The 12,833-nt window shown below is 29.9% G+C and overlaps 1 protein-coding gene across 1 annotated transcript in view; it reads left to right on the forward strand.

Moving 5' to 3' along the window:
* Positions 1-12,833, forward strand: part of Sgt1 (suppressor-of-G2-allele-of-skp1) — a 47,444-nt gene that overhangs the window by 942 nt on the left and 33,669 nt on the right. The window contains exon 2 of the mRNA XM_067278697.1: positions 12,758-12,806. Coding sequence (XP_067134798.1) covers positions 12,758-12,806 — 49 coding nt within the window. The remainder of the gene's footprint in view (positions 1-12,757; positions 12,807-12,833) is intronic.

The following is a 12,833-nucleotide window of genomic DNA, read 5'->3' on the forward strand; positions in this document are numbered from 1 at the left end:
TTGCCGTACATTTCAAATAATTTGAGGGCAAACCGAAAGACAAAATACGACCAAAATGGACATTGCCAAATATGCTTTTGAATGTTTCCTTCGTATGCTGAATACTTATTACTACTTTTACAAATCTTAGAAAACATGATTTTAAGTCGCTTCTATAGTATAATTTACATGTTTTAGCACACGAGTTGCACCTTGCATGAGTTTGTTGTAGTCCTAATTTTAAAGCAAATTTAAAGCCATTATTAATATCATTGTCCCACGCTAATTTCAAATATTCATTTTCATCTATCTATTAGAATTTACGAGAGTTCGACCTAACAAAAATTCACCGGACCTAATTTCTGCATAACTACTAGACACAAATTATCAAAAAAAATAAAAAAATTGAAAATTAACACATTTTTAGTTGTTATTTATATCAAATTCACAAATACTATCGTTTAAGAACAATATATTTACCTTTTTAACTTCTTTTGGAAAAACTATTGAAAAAATAAAAATAAAAAATTCCACTATAGATACAATGTGACACTGTCAGTATCGTCTACCTACTGGTTAATTTGCATATTTCCACAAAAAACTACCATCTACCACATCATATTTTACAAATTTGCATAATCTTTCACATTCTTTTTTTACATCACATTAAACATCATTACGTATTACGTCAGTAAATTACATGATAGCTTCCTCTATCACCATTACCTCACGACACCTGGATTGGAGATTACCGGAAGCGCCGCCATCTTGGCACCAAGGGTTACATTAACCATAAATGCATAAGTAAATGACCTACAGGTAACTTGTGCCAGTTGGATGTACAACTTAAATTCATTGTTTGGTACTATCGAAACCGTGTTGTTATTTGTATTTGGTATACTGGCACAATGAAGTGACCCTTAATCAACACTTGGCAAGTTTTCCAAGCTAACTAAATAAAGATGGAAAACTTTCCAAGTGTTGATTAACGGTCACTTCATTGTGCCAGTATACCAAATTAAATTCATTGTTTTTGAAATTTTCTGAATATTAGAAGCCATGTTGTTTTCCTGTTGGTAAAAAGGTAAAAATGCAGCTTTGAACAAGGCAGTTCAGACCTTATTGGAACTGTGGGCCATGCTTATAGGAGCAAAAAGGTTGGAAGGAACTGATGGTCTGCGGGTGTGTTTCCTTGTTGAGCAGCTAAGCGAGCGGATGACGTTTGTTTTATATGAAACTGTCTATGTCGTTGGTTTGCTTTAGCTTGACTCTGACCATTGATCCGCCCTTAGTACATGACCTCACTCCAATATATTGGCTGCACGCTGCCTTGTCTCCCAGAAAGCATGCGGCAGTGCTAGAGACATATATTCGCCAAACAGGCCGCTTTCAGTAGCCACTAGATGGCGCTTCCTCGGAGAAAATAGCCTACATGACTGAAATCTTCATAGCTCTAATAGCATCCCAACTACCTGATTCAGAGCTGTAAGTTTTACTGATATGGCTACCAATTTGAATATGCATGTTCTTACTTAAGTATCAAACCATAAACTAAATTAAATTTAAGTTTTTTCCTGGCTGACGGAGAGAAAGTATTGTAATTGGTCAAATTTTGACCCTCTGGGTTGTTAAGGTCCTGATTTACAGTACTTGCCCTGTATGTGCACTGGCCTATTTGTGTCAGGACCCCATAGACCAAAAATTTTGGAATTTGGCAGGCATATTTCTTCATGTATGGGGCATTGAAGCTGGCGATATAAGTTGAGATGAGCAGAGAGAGGTGGAGGTCATACCTTGAATGGGATCAGACTTAAGGAAAATGTAACTTATTATTGGCATTTAAAATTTTTTTAAAAATTCACTCTACTTACAAAATAAGGCTTTTGCCTTTTTTGCCCTAATTTTTAGAAATTATAACTGAAAGTTGTTGGATTTCCTTGCTGGTCTCCTTATCATCTTGTTTAATTACTAGTAATGTCATGCAGAAATCCTTGCCAGCTTTTTTGACAATGTTAAAAGTGAAGAATTGTATTAAATTAATTAAAAATCTTTTAATGTGAGGTAGATAATAAGGACTTATCACACTACTTATCTACCTCACATTAGTAGAGTTTTAATTAATTTAATTATACCAAGTGCTAAAAGCAATTTCTTTATATTAAAGAATTGTATCTTTTAACATCTTCAATAAACTTAAACTTTAATTTAGTTTATAGTTTGATACTTAGTTAGCATAAACACATTAAACTTGTCATTTTGTCTTGCTTTACTGAATGATTTTATCAATAACCTACAATGTTAAAGGTTAATGAACAAATCAAGAATTAAGATTATTTAGTAAATCAAGACATAGCTAAGCAAGAACAACCAAAAACATCTGAAGTAGCTTCAAAGGCATTTATGCAAAATAAATAAGACTTTATTAAATTCATTTTATTTTATATCAGACTTGTCAGCTATTGATTATTGTTAGGAAATCAAAACATTCTGCATAGTGTAAATGAAGATATATATAACAATTTCAATAAAACTATTTATTTATGTGATATCAGTGTATAGCGTAAACTTTTTCTGAATTTATTGAAGATACTGGAAGTCATGATTTTTTCTATGATGATAAAAATATTTAACTTGACGTTTATTTAATAAATTGAGTGTATCTGTATTTACTATCATCAAACTAAACTAAATTACCATATTTTCTTGATTAAACCCAAGAGAATTTATTTTTAAAATGTGTCCCCCTTAGGGTTTATTTGAAGACTTGGGTTTTTGAGGGAATGATTTATTACCTTGCAACAGGAGATGAGTGGGTAAATTTGAAAGAAATTTCTTAATTGTACATTTTCTGAACTATTAAAACCATATATTGACTGTATTTAAGAATTATGGCTACAACAATTGAAATAATTACTGTTTTTATAGTTAACTCAATTTATCATCATCCAGTTTGGCTATGTTGCCATTCATGTCTACTTCAATGTCATTATAGGAATCAAAATCTTGACATCTATCTTCCAGTTTAAACTAGACGTTTTCCTAATTACTTTTAGGCTGATAAGTTCTTCACTTATGAACTTGATTACAATATTTGACAATATATATATTATTTAAAAAAATATTTCTATGAACTATGGAATAGGAAGTGCTGTTCTACTCTAGACAATTTAAAGAGGTAGAATTTCTGTTAAGTTTCTTAGCTATTACTCTAAACTACATTACTCTTTACAGTTCAGTGCTTCTGCGTGTTTCCCAAGCTTTTCAACCCAGGGTTTATTTGAATCCTGGGACTTAATCAAGGAAATATGGTAATTCTAAATTTGTTAAGCTGATAGAGACTGTCATTCTTTCCAAGATTATAAAAATATTCATTACTATTCAATTTTAAAACAATTCAATGAGAATCTGAATATTATTACTTTTTCTTTAAATATTAAAGTTAAATATTAAAGTTAAATATTACGTTATTTCTTTGTTACCATTAAGGATCAAGAACATAAAAATAATTTAAATTTAAATATTTTTATTTGTATTTAGTCTTTATTTTGTAATATTTTAAATTTAAACACTTAAAAATAATACCTCATAGAATAAATAAAATGAAAAAAAAACTTAGAAATAAGCATCAGAAATTTTTTATATGCAGTGTTTCTAGTCTAACTTACTACCTTTTTTAACTAAATACATGATTATAATTAAACTGTTTACTGAGAACAAATAAAATAGGTTTTAAACCATAAAAAAGACACTAATGTTAGATTAGATTAGGAGATTAGAAAATGTTTCTTATAAAATAAATTTCTTACTTTTGTACTTAAATCTGTTTTAATTTCATTTGAATTAAAGTTTATAGAATGGTTAAACATTGCTATGTGAAATGTATAGAATGCATTTTTTAAAACAAAAATATTTCTAGCATATCGCAATGAAAAACGTTTCCTATATGAAACTTTGCAAGTCATTCAACACTATAGGAGGCAAGTTTTGGAAGAATCCTAGCTTTGTGTCAGTGATCTCTGACAGAAATAAAATCTTGCTCAAAGTCAAAAAATTTGGAAGAATATCTTAAAACAGTTTTTAAAATTAGTATACTTCCTCTTTACAATAAGGTAGAATAAAAATGCCTATATGACATAAGATGTATTACTGACATAGTTATTCACTGACATACACTTGGGCATGTAATCAATGTTCTATGATATATTTTAACAAACTAAAAGTATGTACTAAATCTATATAAAATATAGATTATAAGGTTCCTTCAGTGAACAAAGTGGAACTTTAAAACAGGATCACTATCTGGAGGTGTCGTATGTAACACTATATGGAAAAGTGTTGACAAGAATATTGTATTAAGGATTACAGTACTCTTAAATCTATAGTTAATTTTGAGATTTTTATTCCTAGAACAATATTGGTAATCTCTGTCAGATAAAATCTTGTCCAACTTAATATATTTAATTATTTCATTTTGAAAATTTATAAAACAGTATGAGTGATGATTAACTTGACATTTCCAGTACATATAAATCATATTCTTGTGTATTCTTGTACAGTGATACCTTGGTTTTCGTCGATAATCCATTCGAAATCACATGGCAAAATCCGAAACCAACGAAAACCGAGGCAATTATTTCCATATGAATCAATGTAAATCCAATTAATTTGTTCTAGATACTCCAAAATTCCTACCAAAAACACATTTTATAGAGCGTTAAATACCAAAAGGAATAAGAAATTAATATAAAAGACTAATATAAAGGAAAGCAATGGAATTGTTTGACCAGACGTACTGGGTAATGTCTTGTAGAAGCTAGTTGGACATGAGCTTCTAGCCTATATCACCCCGTGGTAAAGTGTGACATAATTGTTATGTAATAGTGGTTGTATGCGTTTATGATGGTCGTATCAAGGGGAATAATGTCCTCCCGGGATCTGTTTAAGGGTAATTGGCCCCTATTCAGGCGTTACAGACGTGGAGAAAACCCAGAAAACTTCACTTGGCCAGCCCATCCTGGGGAAGCACAAACCTACAATCAAACTCCTAGTGTTTAGGGAACAGAACATGTTAGCCAGTGGTGGGCAGTCGCGGGGTAATGCTCACACAACGAGAAATAATGTCATACTGAGCTGTAAAACGCATGGGTCGCCCTTTGTTTTCACAAAATTAGCAGCAAGATCGCTTGGGCATGCTGACAAAAACCAAGACAAAGTTTTTGCGAAAAAAATCGATGAAAACTGAAACCAATGATAATCGAAGTCAACAAAAACCGAGGTATTAATGTATTCTTTTGTTATCCTCAGTGATTATTACATCTTTGATATCCTTATTCATTTCCTTTGGTAATAACATGAAGTGTATTACTGATACACACACACACACACACACAGACACACAGACAGACACACACACACATATATATATATTTTAATATATGATCATAATTTGATAATTACCAATCTCCTCATTTTTCCAGTTGATTATTTTTATCCTGCTCTTATTCTTATAGTGAGTAACAGTATTACTGTTATTTGAGATCTAAATTTTAATTATTAAATTATAAATAGACCTATAAATTTGTATCGATTGACAATATTATCAATTATATTTGTGGACAAAACCTGACAGTTTTTACTTTTCTATAATTTATGTATATGCAAATTTATCAAATTTTGGATATATATAATTAATTAATATTGACTTTAATGTAGCCAAAAAACCCTAATCTAGTAATTTGGGTTTAAATTTTCTTCTCTATAATGTACAATTCTTTTCCAACTCTACATTTTTATTATTTATTTGTGTGAATGTTTTTGTGAGTATTTACATTTATATTACAGTTTATTTGTGGCTGTATATAATACGCCAGTATATTTTATATAATGTATTTTATTGGGATTATCATTTTAATTGTTAATGGGGCTGAAGATCAATTTTTGTTTGACGTTTCATCCTGTGTACATAATAAATAAATAAATCCTCATTTATTGTATTCAATAGTAACTTTAGGCTGGAAGTAGAAACTTTTTTTTTCTTTTCTGTTATATATTCAGCATTTATTAATAGTTGTAAGATGTTGCTGTTCTTGGCTATGTGGCTTTGTAATATGATGCCTTTTGATCATTGTTATTACACTTTTCTCTCACAGATAGTACCAGTTACAAGATATTTCTATGTCTTCTATATCCTTATTTGCATAGTGAAAAAGTTATCAGTATAAAAGTGACTTGTGATCTCTTTCCGAAGCAATAATTTTCCATTATCTTTGTTTAGTTTCCGTAAGAAATGAACTTACATAAATATTCTTAAAAGTGCTTAAAGATGCTAATTTTTCATATTTATACAGTTTGCTTTAATCAAAATCATATGGAGTTTACTTAGATCTTGATGAATATACTATCATCTTACTAGAAAGAAAATGTTAAATTGCATATATCTTTAATTAATGAGAACAAAATAGGTTGTAACATACTAAATTTTTACTTTGACTGATTGTTAACTAATATATATATAGTATATTTTTTTTTTTATGGTTTCAAATTTGTTTCAGTTTGTGAAAATATGAAGATAAAAGTATGTTTACATTATATTTTTATATCTTCAAACACTTTTCGTCAATATATTTTACAGAAGGTAATTAATGGAATGCAGAAAAAGTTAATGTTTAAACAAATCTTTTCAAAGGAGCTATTATTTGATAATGCTTAGTTACTTGCTTGTTTTTTGAAATTTTTTTTAATGTTTATCAAAATACTTCATAACACTATTTCTACAATAAGTAACAGATATGTAATATCAATGGTGCGGCTTCTTTATATTGTTTAAAATTCAATTTCTGTGAAAAAAAGGTCTATCTTTCTTAAAAATAATTGATGAAACTTCACAGTTAAGAACGATAAGTTTAACTGTTATTATTTTATCTGGACTGCATTTCATCAGAGACAAAGACTACTGGGTTTTATCTTTGTTATTCTTTATTTTACTATGCATTTCAGGTGCAATCTTTTGGTCTAACTTGCACCCCTCATCAGATGTTACATTTCTATAAGTGGTAGAAAACACATTTATTACATTAATTATTGTAGTGGAATTTTTACAAGTTACACGAAGTTATTACAATTTTTTTACATGTTACAAGAAGTTATTACAAATTATATTATTATTAACATTATAGTGAACTAACCTTTTTTTACATTTATACATTCAGGTATGAGGTGTTGATGTTTTGTCCCCTAAGGCATTTCTAACAGCCTTTCTGTCAGTTTACTTGCTTTTTTTAGTCCCTCCCATTTCCTCCCATACTTTGTCAATCTCCATGCCATTGCCATGCTATGCCATTATTGTTCTTAACTGTGAAGTTTCATTAATTATTTTTAAGAAAGAAAGATTTTTTTTTAAAGAAATTGAATTTTAAACTATTTCTACAATTTTTATTTATTTTTTCTATGCTAAAATATCCAGCAACATGTTGCTTAACTTTCCCAGAAACATTAAAATTTTGTTATGGTATTTGCTATTTGTTATGGTATTTTATTTTAAAAAACTTTATATATTTTTAATTATTATAAAATGGCAAAAAGTTTAATTTTCAGGGTAGAGATGGGTTTTATAAAAAATTGTTAATGTTAATAATGAGTAAAATCTTCATTACGTCCAATCCTACTGAAGATATGACATACAATCCCCTTTATCTCCATACCCTGTTGATCTTCAACCACCAGAATTTAACAGCATCAATTCCTCTAATACACAAATCTCCCTGCAAATTTTCAGAAATTTTTGACAAAGTGCACAGGAATTATTAAGATTGAAAGAGGGTGAACAAAATCATGCCCCTCACACAAACACTAACATCCATATAAGAAAAAAACCCCTGAATGATTTTGCATTTCTCGATGTTTCACAGCCTCCTGATTCCAAACATGTAAAAATATTAGGGAGTCATTTTTTGACTGATTGCCATACTTCCCTCTGTTTATAAAACAGAATTGGGAAAGTAAAAGCAAACATCACATAGACGACAAAGCATATATTGAATGTACAGTCAAGTCTTCATAAGTCATTATAGGTATAACTCGACACTGTCGGTTAAGTAGTCAGTTTTCTGTGATTCCGGCCGACTTACATAGCATTAATATTAAAAAACTCTGGTTTACTTGACACCGTTTAACTCGTCACCACTGTATAAATCAACATACTTTTGCTGTCCCACACTGGTTTAGACGTCTGATAAGTCGACTCCCCTCCTGAAAAAAATGAGTTCACACCACACAGTGCGTGTGAACTCATTTTTTTCAGGAGGGAGTCGACTTACTTATTAATATATACATATTAATGGAAAATACATTTTATGTATTTTTATGTATAAAATAATAACAGATAAACAAAAAGAAAATATACAATCTATATCAACATCACAGCAGAATCTGATTTTGGATTTTCTCACGTCAAGCGTTATTTGTAGCACGTGTTTCACATTTCTGTTAGAAATGAGTGTCCGAAAGCTAACAACGCTTATGCTGAAGGAAAAATACAAACTTGTGTCTGAATTTGAATGTAAGAAAACTTCGCAAGCCAAATTTGCAAAACAAAAAAAACTTCCAAAAACAACATTGGTGGGAATACTGAAGAAAATAGAGGAAATTAAGAAACTTTTTCTTGGATTTTCGTCGTGGCTGTCTCAAAAATGCCAGAGAAAGTCACTATACAAAGATGTCGAAGATGCTCTCGTATGTTGGCTAAAGAAAATTCGTTCATCAAATCTTCCCGTTTTGGGACCGATACTGAAACAAAAGGCAATGGAAATTGCTGACGTACTTGGAGTAGAAACCAACTTTAGTGCCAATGATGGATGGTCAGAGAGGTACAATGCACTACTGTATTTTCCTAATTGTAGTATTGTGGTTTTTTTCAACTTTGCTTTAGTCATCATATTGGATAATTGGACACATTTTCACTTCCCCTTGGGGGTGTTGACTTATGCAGACTCAACTGTATATTGCTTTCCAGCTTGAAAAAACTTCATCTGTATTGACTTTCTTTCATGTGTTTATTTCTTATTCTGTGAATCATTATTTTGTAACAACTTTTTGTGTGTATTTCAAACATTTGGTTACTTATTCAAATTATCGATTAGTTGTATTAACATCTTTCTCGTAAATCAATTTTATCACTAACTGTAGTATGTATGTTGATGCAATATATGTACTATTATCTTAATGCAAATTATCTTCTTTCGCTAAGAAAATAAGGAATTCTATGACAGATGTCACTTTTTACATCGATATGACATAAACATTAAATCATACAAAATATGTAAAATTTAAATGTTTTGTGAAAAATTCCTTATGTTATTTTTGATATCATCACTGTGATGATTATCTATAAATTGAATTTACGGATTATTCAAACTAAACTAAACAAGCAATGCACCAGATACATAAGTCTATAAATTGTAAGTCAATATAAGTGGTAGTTACAAAGGTCATATATATGTTACAGTCAAAACCTGTTTTTAGTTAGAACACATTTTAACTAGTTGAAACTAGTTTATACTGGATGTCTTTGTTAAAACCCGTTTTGTCTAGCTAAAACTAGTTTTAACTCAAATTCATTTTTGACTAGCAGTAAATTCTAGTTTTAACTGCAAAAGGGTTTGCAATAATTCTAGACAAAACCTGTTTTGTCTAGTTAATTTACTGCTGTACATGTTTTAATTTTAGAGAAAACTAGTTTTAACTTTTAACATTAGTTAAAACTAATTTTAGCTACATAAATATGTTTGGAGGAAATAATAGTTATGTATAGTGATTCGGGGAAGATGCCTAACATTTTGCTTATGAAGGAAATTATAGCGATAATTTGGGTTTTGGAGGCCTCTAACGAAAATATCATATTCTTGAGTATGTTTTTCAAATAAAACTTTGGAGTATATGAAAAATAATTGTATATTGTGTTTGCAATGACGACTTTTTTACTGTCTGGCATTTTAGGCATCTCACCCTAAGTATCCGGGTGAGATGCCAAATGCCATTAGGGTAAGATCACAAATATAATTGCATAAAATTAATTTTCGAATATCTTAACCAAATTTAATTTATTGCATATGTAGTACAAAGTACTTCATAGTAAGTATAACAGCACAGTATAAGTATTGTTAAGTTTCCCCTAGTTCTAACATGCTCTATAGCTAGCTGAAAGCTTTTTTTCAGTCCAAAAACCTTTTTGAAAAGTCCTTATATAATTTCTATGCATATCCTGCAATAAAATGAGAAAACAAAAATTTATTAAAAATAGGCATATTGGAATTCAATTAACAAAAATAGGCATGTTACCCCATGAAAAATGTGGCATCTTTTCCATTTGTCAGGGTAAGATGCCTAGTGGAGTCACGTGTTCTAGCGTGTCTGATCGGGATCGGCGGTAACTCACAATGGAAACTTTAGAACCTTAACTACATCACACATTAATTCCGCAATTTTTAATAAATTCTATTTTAACTTTTAGTTTTAAAATGATTCTAGAAACATTTCACAACAAAAACTTCATTCTTATCTTGCTTTTATTCTTCTTGGATGTAGAAAATGAGGTATCAGTAGCCAACTACAGCTTTCCGCACTCAATATTGGCCCAACGATTTATCATACAAACACATGACAATATCTGACATCACCGTTTGAAAATATCAAAAAGTGGGCATCTTACCCCGAATCACTCTAAATGTTGCAGTCAAAACCAGTTTTTAGTTAGAATGCATTTTAACTAGTTGAAACTAGTTTATACTGGATGTCTTTGTTAAAATCCGTTTTGTCTAGTTAAAACTAGAATTTACTGCTAGTCAAAAATGAATTTGAGTTAAAACTAGTTTTAACTAGACAAAACGGGTTTTTAACAAAGACATCCAGTATAAACTAGTTTCAACTAGTTAAAACGCATTCTAACTTAAAACAAGTTTTGACTGTAACATATACAAGATGACCACTTAAACATTTCTCCAGGGGAAAAAGAAATATTTCCAGCATTGCACGAGTGTATGCATGTGGTGCATGTCATCCCACAACCAGCAAGAGACCCTCAGAATCTGCATGAAATGTAAATTTTAGATGTTAAATTGATTGTAAGTTGAACATTCATAAGTAGGAGAGCTCCTGTACTGAAGCTCAAAAAGATCATTTGTTACAGGACTTTTTCCCTCAGTTGTATACTTTTTTCTTGCCATTATGTAAACACAGCTTAATCTTTGAGAAAAAGCCAGAACAAAATAGGTGTGTCTGAGTAAGATAACAGTAAGTTGACAAATAATGGTTGCCATATTATGTGGGTTGTTTGTATGTGTGGCAGAAAGTCCTAGCATCATGATTAAATTTATTGGATTCGAGGTCTGGTATATTAAGTCATCACTGTATTATAGAAAAAATTATAGAATTCAAGTAATTATTGCCAAAACATATTGATTATTCTCTCGATATGTAATTGGTTCAAACACCATTATTTTCCAGGAATTCTCACATCCACATCCACGGACTCCAAAAATTACTAGCCAATCAACAACTTTATTTCACTCAGATGCATTTTAGAAATTACAATATTTCCCTCCTCGGTGGATTTTCTTTCATACAAGTTAAACAAGGCACAAATACTTTTTCGATGCTCTCTCACAATTTTTCAATTTTCCCACAATTTTGACTACTTTCATAGAAAAAAATATTTTTAATGTGTTTTTTTTTTTTTTTTTTGTTAATCATACTTCATTATCCTTGCTGCCTAATCCTTCAATCGTTGCTTTCCTATTCCACTACTTTCCTCACCAACATGCCCACTGCAAATGGATTGCTTTCTCTCCTGCTTCCTATTGGTCAAAAACCAATTCTGTGACTAGAAAATAATGGTGTTTGAACAAATTATATATTGAGACTTTAAAAAATGGAATAGAAGCAAAAAAAAGGATAAATCGTGATTATTCTCTTTTCACTTCTCATCTATTATTATGAAATGAAACTGAAACAGTATTAGGGTTTGCATACATCATTTCTTAAATATTTGCTTGATAATCTAATAAAATTTTAACCACTATAAAAGAAATGTCCAAATTTTATACTTTCCGAGGTTGAGGAAAGATGAACTGTGTAGAAACACATGTAATACCCCCAAATATTATATATATAGTATAAATATAATCACAAACATGCACTTATATATACACACACAGTTTACAAATAATACATATGAGAGAGAGCGAATGAACAGGATTTTTTTTTCAATACTACTTCATAAGAAGTAACTGGTTCTTGTGTTTCCCCTATATATGAAAATAATAATCTTTTATTCGTACTAGACAAAGTGCAAACATTGGTTTGACTGAAACTTATAATAAAAGTAGAGAACTATGGTTTGGCAGTTTAGTTTGTTTGGTGTTTAAATACAAATCCAGACATATATTAATTCATATTTATAAATTATGTAATTATGAATATTTGATATTTTCCTAAACCAAATTTTATATCATCATAAAAAGATATATATGACAGTTGAAAGAAAACAGCAGTCAAGTGAATCATTGGAAACTTGTGTTCTTCTGTAAAAAAAATCATTACAGTTTGTAAGGAAAAAAAATTTGAAATAAATAATATTTGGTAAATTAATTGTTAATTGCTAGCTAATCCAATAATTTAAAGTCTACTTACTCTAATAGTTTTCAGTTTCTACTCTAACAGTCAAAGGTAATTTTTTAGATTATTTATATAAAATGATTGCTACAACATTTTTATTTTATTGTAGGAAAGAAAATGAAGCAAGTAGAGAAAAACATTATCAGGAAGCCTTAGATGTAATTATTAAACTTAGTTTTTAAATA

This window comes from Centruroides vittatus, unplaced genomic scaffold (assembly GCF_030686945.1).
Source record: "Centruroides vittatus isolate TY-2023 unplaced genomic scaffold, ASM3068694v2 contig_817, whole genome shotgun sequence".
In the NCBI taxonomy this organism is placed as follows: Eukaryota; Metazoa; Arthropoda; class Arachnida; order Scorpiones; family Buthidae; genus Centruroides; species Centruroides vittatus.